The sequence below is a fragment of the Odontesthes bonariensis genome, chromosome 7 (assembly GCF_027942865.1).
Source record: "Odontesthes bonariensis isolate fOdoBon6 chromosome 7, fOdoBon6.hap1, whole genome shotgun sequence".
NCBI classification, from domain to species: domain Eukaryota; kingdom Metazoa; phylum Chordata; class Actinopteri; order Atheriniformes; family Atherinopsidae; genus Odontesthes; species Odontesthes bonariensis.
The window spans coordinates 40,397,030-40,406,883 of record NC_134512.1 but is presented as its reverse complement, the minus strand read 5'-3'; the positions used below and the strand labels follow the sequence as shown (position 1 = coordinate 40,406,883).

The window sequence follows — 9,854 nt, the reverse complement described above, 5'->3', positions numbered from 1 at the left end:
AGAAAGACTAAAGAGGTTGTTTTATTTCATCTTCCTCTGAAACGTTAATCTGAACCGTCCTGTTCCTGATGGAACCGTTTATCCGAGCTTGGGACCGCCGCTACAAACACCGGCGAGTCCCCAGCTAACCAACGGAGGGCGGAGAACCCGGAGAGAACCCACGCATACTGCCCGAGGAAAAGAAAGAATAAATAAACTTAATAATCGAGTTTAATTCTGTGATGTCGAGAGATTTTTTTAAAAATATTTTTTGGGGATTTTGTGCCTTTAATGGACGGTTATGGACAGATTTCGGTGCAATCTGTTGGTTTCCTTAGCTAGGAAATTGTTTTTGAATTGGCTCTATATGAATGAATTGGATTTTTGTTTGTGCTTTTTATGCCTTTATTGGACAGGATAGTTGAAGAGAGACAGGAAGCAAGGACAGAGAGAGGGGGAATGACATGCAGCAAAGGGCCGTCCGGTGCGGGACTCGTACCGGGGCCAGCTGCCTTGGATTATTTTATAAATAATTATGATTACAATTAATTTTATTCCAATTGGCTTGAATTGGACTTTATTATCAAAGTGCCTTGAGGTGACATTTGTTGTATTTGGCGCAATATAAATAAAAATTAATTGAATTCAATTGAATGAATTCAGAGAGACAGGAAGCAGGGGGCAGAGAGAGGGGGAACAACATGCAGCACAGGGCCGACCCACTACGCCACCCGTGGACAGATTTCTGCCCCTCATGTTCTTCAATAATCAAACACAGTCGGTGACAAACGACTTTATTTTGAAAGACACAGCGGAGGGGTGCATGGAGGCGGGGCTTATGGTGGGGGCGGGGCCTGGAATGGAGGGTCGCCAACTACAGGCGCACACTGAAACAACACGTGAAGACTCTGTAAGTCAGACAGGAAGTGCTCGATCACACGGCGCAGACAACAACAGCCAATCAGAATGGAGAGCGGCAAGAGGGCGGGGCTTATGCAAAGTTTTTCTTCAGGAAGCTGATGAGGCCGTTGGTGGAGGCGTCGTGGGAGGAGACCTCCGAGGCGTCCTTCAGCTCCGGCTCGATCGCCTTCGCCAGCTGCTTCCCCAGTTCCACCCTGAGGGGGGGGGAGAGGAACATGATCATGTGACTTCCTGCAACTGAAGACTGATGAAGAGCCGGTTAATGAAGGCTCGTTAACCCGGTGTAACCGGCTCGTTAACACGGTGTAACCGGCTCGTTAACACGGTGTAACCGGCTTGTTAACCTGGTGTAACCGGCGGTTACTCACCCCCACTGGTCGTAGCTGTTGATGTTCCACATCACGCCCTGCACGAAGATCTTGTGCTCGTACATGGCTGAAAAACAGACGGGTCACATGACCAACACATCTGTCCCACACATTCTGAGGCTGATACTGGATCTAAGTTCTTGGCTTCTGCCCGGTAACAACGAGCTCCAGTAATAATTCAGCTGAATATCTAAACTTTTCTTGGACACTTCTTCATATTCACTAATGACGCAGGCAGCTCGTCCCCGATTCCTGTTTTTCTGTCCTTTTAAAAACCGTTTCTGAGCTGGCCATCAGGTTTGGGACAGAACCAGAACCAGCAGGAGACGGGTCGCTGACTCACCGATCAGAGCTCCGAGCACAAACGGGCTCAGCTTCTTGAACACGATAGAGTTGCTCGGCTTGTTCCCTTCGAAAACCTTTGAAGGAAAGAATCAAAACAGATGTTCATCTGAAGGAAGTTCAACAACAGCTGGCAGGAATCTGCTCAACATCTGGCGGGTTCTGTTACTTTGTGCGGCAGCAGCTTCTCCAGAGCGTCTCCCGACATGCCGGCAGCTTCCAGCTCTTTCCGAGCTTCCTCCGAAGTCTTTCCCTTCATGAGAGCTTCAGTCTGAGCCAGGAAGTTGGCCACCAGGATCTGCAACACAGTCAGTGAGCTCTGAATAAGAATGTTTCTGTGGCACACCTGTGCTTTACAGGAAGTGTCCGAGGCTCACCTTGTGGTGCAGGTTGTCCCTGATTGGATGCTGGGACTGAGCAGGAATGAGGAAGTCAGCAGGAATCATACGAGTGCCTGAGGAGTGAAGAACGAGTCAGATAAAGAGGTTAACCAGGTTAACCAGGCTAACCAGGGTAACCAGGGTAACCAGGCTAACCAGGGTAACCAGGGTAACCAGGGGAACTGTGACAGCACCTTGGTGGATGAGCTGGTAGAAGGCGTGCTGCCCGTTGGTCCCCGGCTCCCCCCACACGATTGGTCCGGTGTGGTAGTTCACACGGCTGCCGTCCTTGGTGATGTACTTCCCGTTAGACTCCATGTCGCCCTGGAGACCAAACACACCGAGGTGTTACACACACACACACACCGAGGTGTTACACACACACACACACACACACACACACACACACCAAGGTGTTACACACACACACACACACCAAGGTGTTACACACACACACACACACACACACACACACACATACTGGTTTTGCTGGATTAGAAGGACCATTTTTTCAAACCATTTTTTTGCAACACTAAACGGACACCTCTTTCCACTTATGCTTGGAAGATGTAGTAAATCTTAAAAAAATTGGTTTGAGCTTTACAACACAAATCTCACTTCAAAGTTTAAATAAACACATCAGAACTCAAAGTACAAGAACCTGACGTTATCCTGTATTAAGAGGACAAACACTAATGAGGTACTTAGCTCCACCCATGACTTAAACAGTAATTGCCAGGGCCAACTTTATTTGTCAGGACAATGGCCATACACGTACACGAACATGAAATTTCCATGCATTAAAAAGCCCAAACATGGATTCATGGAATGACTAAACAGAAATAACTGTTAAAATAACCTATTTGTGAACATAAAGGAAAACTTATGAATAGCAAAATTAAATTATACATGTCTGTTAAAGGGATACGCCACCCCCAGGCCAAATTAAGTGTATCCCCGCATTCCCGAGACATAAATAAGTGTGTGGGAGCGTTTTCCTGGCGACCCAGGCATTGTCCGAATCTCACAGCACTGACCACTGCTTGGTTGCGCGTAATACATACATGCTAGCGTCGCCAGCGTCGACAATCGAAATATTTCGCCCAACGTGAATTAATATACTTGATTTACCTTCTAATTACTGTGTGAGTGGTGTACTTTCACATCGAGTGCAAATGACTGTGTAAATCTACACGGAAGGTTTGGTTTGCTCATGTCGGTTTGGGAACTAGTTTCCGGTGCGGAAAACACAGCCGAAGCACACTCCAAACTACGTCATTGGGAACCCCCCCCCCCGGCTGCTTCACGCTGGTTTGTTTGAGGAAGTCGGGGGTGGGGATTCCCAATGACGTAGCGGGGAGTGTGCTTCGGCTGTGTTTTCCGCACCGGAAACTAGTTCCCAAACCGAGTCATTTGCACTCGATGTGAAAGTAAACCACTCACACAGTAATTAGAAGGTAAATCAAGTAAATTAATTCACGTTGGGTGAAATATGTAATACATACATGTATGTATTACGCGCAACCAAGCAGTGGTCAGTGCTGTGAGATTCGGACAATGCCTGGGTCGCCAGGAAAACGCTCCCACACACTTATTTATGCGGGAATGCGGGGATACACTTAATGTGGCCTGGGGGTGGCATATCCCTTTAAATCAGTAAACAGATTAAACAAATTGAGTGAATAAGATGAACTTACTTATTGTCTCACAGTAGAAATAAAACTGAAAAGTACAGTAACCAATTCGCACCAAACAATATGAAATATTTAAATTGTCCACCAGTAATATCATCATCATATTCTATCCAGGATTTTCTTTTCTTTTCAAAGTTACGCCCCGATTCCTTACAAAATCTCTTATGTTTTGGATTGATCGTCCAGCCAGAGCAGGATCTTCAGCCTTCTTGCATTGCTGGCATTCAATCATAGTGGCCAGTCTTCCTTTTTTGATGTGTTCGCCAAAATGTCTCATGACCGCGGCAACCTCCATGGGAGACCATGGATTCTTTTTTGCTCTCCTCACACTTTCCAGCGATACTAGAAAAGACAAATAAATCATTAATGAAAACCAACTCCACTTTAAACATTTTTTAAATAAGGACATTTGTGTTTGGTATATTATTTGTAATAATGTTTCTTGGCTAAAAATTATGTACTGATATAATGCCCGTTTATTCCCCTTTTAAAATGTGCATTCATAAAGAACATACATTAGAAGAACAAGCAACAGAAATGAGAATGTGGGTTGCACAGATGAAAATAAAATTCTACCAATGCCAAACAACTTATTCTGCTATTGACATTTGCTTGGCAAGTGTGGTTGATTATATGATTGAATTCTGAAGAAAAGGCATTTACAGAATTTAAAAATAGTATTTGTTTGACGAACAGGCCTCAGCAGCTTGTGAAGAACCATCCAAAGCCAAAAGAGACTTTCTGGTCCCTAGACTTGTTTCCCAGTGAAGGAGATCCCAGTCAGCCCCAACTTACTGACTCCACCAAAATATGTTTCTCTACAGGTGCAGCATCAGGAAAAGCACAAAGTTGAGAACCCTGGTTTACTAAATCTAACTTAATAACCAAATTAAAATATATATTCCCATTGCGAAAGAACGAAATCGCGAATACAAGCGGCCGAAATGAGTTTCTTCCGCAGGGTGTCTGGGCTCTCCCTTAGAGATAGGGTGAGAAGCTCGGTCATCCGGGAGGGGCTCGGAGTAGAACCGCTGCTCCTCCGCATCGAGAGGAGTCAGATGAGGTGGCTCGGGCATCTGGTTAGGATGCCTTCTGGACGCCTCCCGGTGAGGTGTTCCGGGCCCGTCCCACTGGGAGGCGACCCCGGGGAAGACCCCGGACACGTTGGAGAGAATATGTTTCTCGGCTGGCCTGGGAACGCCTCGGGGTCCCCCCAGAAGAGCTGGAGGAAGTGGCTGGGGACAGGGACGTCTGGGTCTCTCTGCTAAAGCTGCTGCCCCCGCGACCCGATCCCCAGATAAGCGGAAGATAATGGATGGATGGATGGATATTCCCATTGCGTGGCTTATTACAGTTTTTTGGTGCTTTGCCGTTTTGAAAATATATAACCATGTGAACGCATTACAGATTAAAATAGCCATAGAGAAAGTAGTATAAACATTAGTTCTATTAATGATCACTAAATTACATCAATTTTCTAGCATCTGAATATTGACAGTGTGAAAATGTATAATTTTAATACAAGGTTCAGTTTTACATGGTATGTGTGTGGTACTTTAAGCCAGATATATAGGCTAAAATGTTGGCTCACAGTATCCTGCAGAAAGACGAGAATGGTCACCATATTGCATTTGGGTAGTGGGGATAATTTCTTTTGACCATGCTTCAGTTGTGCTTTTGTGCTTAAGTTATTTGGTGTTTAGTGACTTTTCTGTACGTGTGGTAGCATTTACCAGAATGTTTATCCGTGTTCTTTTTTCTGCTGGGCTCTTTGTCCTTCTTCTTTAGTTTTCTGTTGTGTTCTTTCCCCTTAGCATCTCTGTGTTTACTTTGTGCTGAAATTAAGAAAGAAAAGATTAAAAAACAAACAAAAAAAAGTCCAAGATGCTCCTTTATGGGGTTAAGCAACTAATGGCTAAACAATGAATTTATTCTCTTGATCATGAAAGATTTACAGTTTAGACTTGTTGTTCATGGTGACACATGGATGTGTGATATGCCCAATGCTACAAAGATCTCAAAACTACAGACCTGATAATGATTAAACTACTTGTTAAGAGGTTGCATCACTGTTCCTTGTTAGTGAGGGGATATAAATCCTACCTCACACAACTTCTATGCTGTGGAACGCATTGGCCCTCTCTGTGTGGTCTGCGAATAGCCTCCCAATTTTTAAAATGTGTCTCAAGACCCATCTGTCCACCTGGGCTTTTGCGTGAGCAGCCACCCCAACTGGATCTGTTATCTGTCTTATTTTACTGTTTGTTTCTTATTGTTGGTGACTGTAAAGCACTTAGGTTGGCCATAGGCTTTTATATGTGCTATGTAAGTAAAGCTGACATTGACATATTCGTAATTCAAAGAATAATTTTTTTCTTCAGTACCGAATATAAAGAAACTAAATGTTTCTCCTAGGTAACAAAATTGAAACAATTGAAGGTCTGAATCCACTGTGCATTATTTCATAGCCTGAAAGCACTCAAAAAAGGTGCCATCTTAGTAGACTGAGGATAGAGGCTAACCTTGCGATAATGGCGCAGACATGCCTGGAGGTTCCTCTACAGGTTGCCCAACCATCAATGGTCCTGCAGAACCTGTGATATAATATAATTCATTACATACATAAAAAGATGAGTAGACGTATTACAGAGCAAGTTTGGGGAACTTGCCATGGGCAAAAGGTAATGTTTACTCTCCTAATAATAATAATAATAATAATAATAATAAGCTATCTTATGGTTATTTGGTTTTGCCACAGATATTTTAATTCCTTGGGACTGAATTTTATTTGGCACGTGTAGTCAAGTTTGTATAAACGCACACTTTCACAGAATAAACCAGATTTGGAGGCCCACATGTAGAATGCAAACCAACAATGGAAGTCTATTTGCATGAGCGCTCAATTGCTATCTGGAATTGATTAGGAAGACAACATGGCATGTAACTAAACTATTAAAAGTCTAACCATCTGGTGACAATAAATACATTTTACGTTACTCAACAGATTCCTTTGTTCTTTTCATTTCTGCAAAATCTGTAATAAAGTTTAACATTAGACATGTGAGATATATATCACACTGTACTTACCAGTCTGTGGATGTGTGAGATTTCCTTCATCAACCTCGTGGTCAGCATCAACCTCGCGGTCAGCATCAACCTCACTCTCAGCATCTGAATCAGTCAACTCTAGGTTGTCTAGTAAAATAAATTATATTGCCTTAATGAATTATGAGGTTTAAGTGCTATAAATGGCCTATGCACAATATGTTCCATTTGCTACTGTACATTTGCTAGAAACAGGTGTAATTTTTCCAGTAACCAACTTTAAATGGCATTACCTTCAATTTCAATCTCGTCAAGTGTTTTGCCTTGAAGACTTCTGAGGGACCCTTTCTCCATGGCAAGCAGCAGTTTGGATATCTTGGCCAGCTGGGTAGTAGCCTCAGGAAGTCTGTAATATTCACGATGAACGTGAATATCGTGGCCAAGGAAGTTAGCAACTTGGTCCAACTCATGATTCTTGAGGTTCAAGATCTGAGACAAAGTTGCAACATGTTTGCGTAATAGCGTTGATCTGAGGAGCTCAGGGTTTTCAGCCCCACATTCACTAGCATAAAGCCTCAAACAGTCCTGTCCTCTGTAGGGAGTCAGACAATGAGGTCTGGCAAACAGGAACAGGTTTTCTGCCAGAACACCACAGTCTTTTCTCTTTTCTATTAGGCGTGTTATGGCATTCACCATATCTGGCGAAAGTAACACTGCAACCTTCCTGCCTCTTTTACCCCTTAATTCAACACGACTGAAGTGTTGACAAAGGTGAAGTTCAAATTCTGTCAATCCAAATGCGACGTCCTTATGCAGGGGACTTGTGTCTCTCTCCAGAAAGCCATTCATCGTCATCTTTGAAATTTCTCCCCCTCTTCTCCTGTTAAAAAGTATAATATTTGCCATGGTGGCTTTACAAAGATCACTATATGATTTTGGTGAACTATGGTCTTCCAAGTCCTTCATTGCTTCTTCTGTAGTCTTCTCCAGATGTCTGTGAAGACGTTGAACATCTTCTGTGAAAGGCAGAGTGGAGGGCTTGTTAAAATGCCGCTCGTTCAACGTAGTTAAAGCGGTGTGAGAGATGAGTTCAGACCACTTTGTAGCATAGAGAGTTTTGAAACTCTGGGTTGACTTTATCAGTGTACTGTCTTGTGCCATAAGTGCTCTGCAATGTAAAATATCACTGACTTTCTGTAATGAGTGACCTAACTTTAGAGCAAGGCTTGGAGTGCGATAGCAGTGCTTTTCCTCATCATAACCAGAGACTTTCTTGACCGCTTTGATAACCACATCAAAATTTGTTGGTCTCACAGCATCCTCAAGAGTATGTATTGAGAATTCCTTGCGAAGCATGAGCAGAAGTCTTCCACATTCTCTGAGTCTCTGACGCATGTAGTCATATTTGGTGGGATCCTGTCCATGTTTGTTAAAGAATGATTGGGCCAGCTGAAGAATAGAGAAGTCACTTCGCACAGTAGAAGTTATTTCATCATCTTTCATAACAGCTAACATGTTCCAAACACCTGGTGAGATCTGCTGACACAGAGCTGACTCATTCATAGATGCCAAAGACAAAACTTTTTTTCTTCCAATCTCCGAAGTGGCTTCTACTGGTTTTAAAGAACAGTGTCGAACATGTCGCCACAGATCTCGTCTGAGATATAATGCCTGACAGTAAATGCAGTGAATGTATTGTTTTGCATTGTAGTTTTTCTTAGATGTGCGTCTTAATTTTAGGGACCCAACTCCACTTGCAAAGACCTCTGAGTTATGACTATGGTTTCCCTTGTTGCGAAGCTTCATTAGCATTTTCATTCGCTGTTTGGACCTCTTGGGAAGACTTAAAACTCGAGCCACATCTGCATGTGTTTTCTCATGAGTTTTTAAGTGGCGTGTGAACTTTGTCTGTGCTTTTCCACAAATGTAGCAGTATGTTTTATTTTTTAGCAAGGATGACGCGTTTGAGATATGTTCAACTCTAGAATCAGCACCATCATCAGCAATTCTTGCTTTGGCAGATTCTGATTCTTCAAGCTGACTTGTGATCATATCTTCAGATTCTCCAGCTTCAGAAATGGACTCTCTTTCTTGGTGGTGTCTTTTTTTTTTGTAAGCAGACTTGCTGGTGGACACCTCGCAATCCTGGACTTGTCTGTGAACAATTTTTAAAGGCTCTGATATGTCATCTGACGAGGTGTTTGAACCATCTGTAGAATCAGGAACATACTCCTCTTCTGATGATGCCACCTCACTGGAACTATGTTCTGTACAGACCTGATAATGATTAAAAAAACATTTATTGTTGCCATGTAAAATTCAGATTACACAAAACCTGTGAATCTATACACACCTGAATTAAATTCTTATGAGTTAATATTTAAAAAAGCAAAAGTAAAGAAGTTGTTAGAGATGAAAATTACCTCAGGTGAGTTGCCTGAAAAAGATCTGCATGGGAACAAATCAGCAGCCTGACACGGCATCTCTATTGAGAGCTAAAAATGAGGGATGAACACTGAATGAGTCTATGATTGTAAATAAAAAATAATGTAAATTGGTATGAACCTGTCCAGTTGAGTATTACACAGGACCTGTGTGTCTGCACACTTCTAAATGCAACTTTCATTCTTTTGTAATTGTATTTTCAACACTAAGTCCTCCAAATTCCTGCAACTAACATGTTGAGTATTACACAGTATCTGTGTGTCTGAATAGAATTGATTATCATTGACATCTATTTATTTTAGAAAATAAATAGGTAATTGAAGATGACAATTACCTCTGGTGAGTTGCTTGAAAAGAATCTGGATGCATCCTCATCAGCAGCCTGACACGGCATTTCTTTGGAGACCTGAAATGTAAAGAACAATCACTGGATGTGAGTTTGTTCCTCATGTACAAAACTCAGTCCTGCTTATTCCTGCACCTAACATGTTGAGTATTACACAGGACCTGTGTGTCTGTGCGTCCCTTAATGTAACTTTCATTCTTTTGTAATTGTATTTTCAACACTAAGTCCTCCAAATTCGTGTACCTAACATGTTGAGTATTACAGAGTATCTGTGTGTCTGAATAGAACTGAATATCATTGTCATATATTTATTTTAGAAAATAAATAGGTTATG

At 42.4% G+C, this 9,854-nt stretch overlaps 1 protein-coding gene and 1 long non-coding RNA gene across 2 annotated transcripts in view; both read right to left on the bottom strand.

Moving 5' to 3' along the window:
• Positions 1–757: 757 nt before the first annotated feature.
• Positions 758–9,854, bottom strand: part of gpia (glucose-6-phosphate isomerase a) — a 30,618-nt gene continuing 21,521 nt past the window's right edge. Inside the window, exons 13-18 of the mRNA XM_075470818.1 lie at positions 2,185–2,314; positions 1,988–2,064; positions 1,780–1,908; positions 1,612–1,687; positions 1,269–1,335; positions 758–1,094 (exon numbers count right to left, since the gene is read on the bottom strand). Of these exons, the coding sequence (XP_075326933.1) occupies positions 971–1,094; positions 1,269–1,335; positions 1,612–1,687; positions 1,780–1,908; positions 1,988–2,064; positions 2,185–2,314 (603 nt within the window). The 3' untranslated portion in view covers positions 758–970. The remainder of the gene's footprint in view (positions 1,095–1,268; positions 1,336–1,611; positions 1,688–1,779; positions 1,909–1,987; positions 2,065–2,184; positions 2,315–9,854) is intronic.
• LOC142384842 (uncharacterized) lies at positions 3,832–6,295 on the bottom strand. Its single transcript, XR_012770119.1, has 3 exons — positions 6,207–6,295; positions 5,418–5,519; positions 3,832–4,026 (listed from the first exon to the last, which is right to left on the bottom strand). It is a non-coding gene; the product is annotated as an uncharacterized LOC142384842 (long non-coding RNA).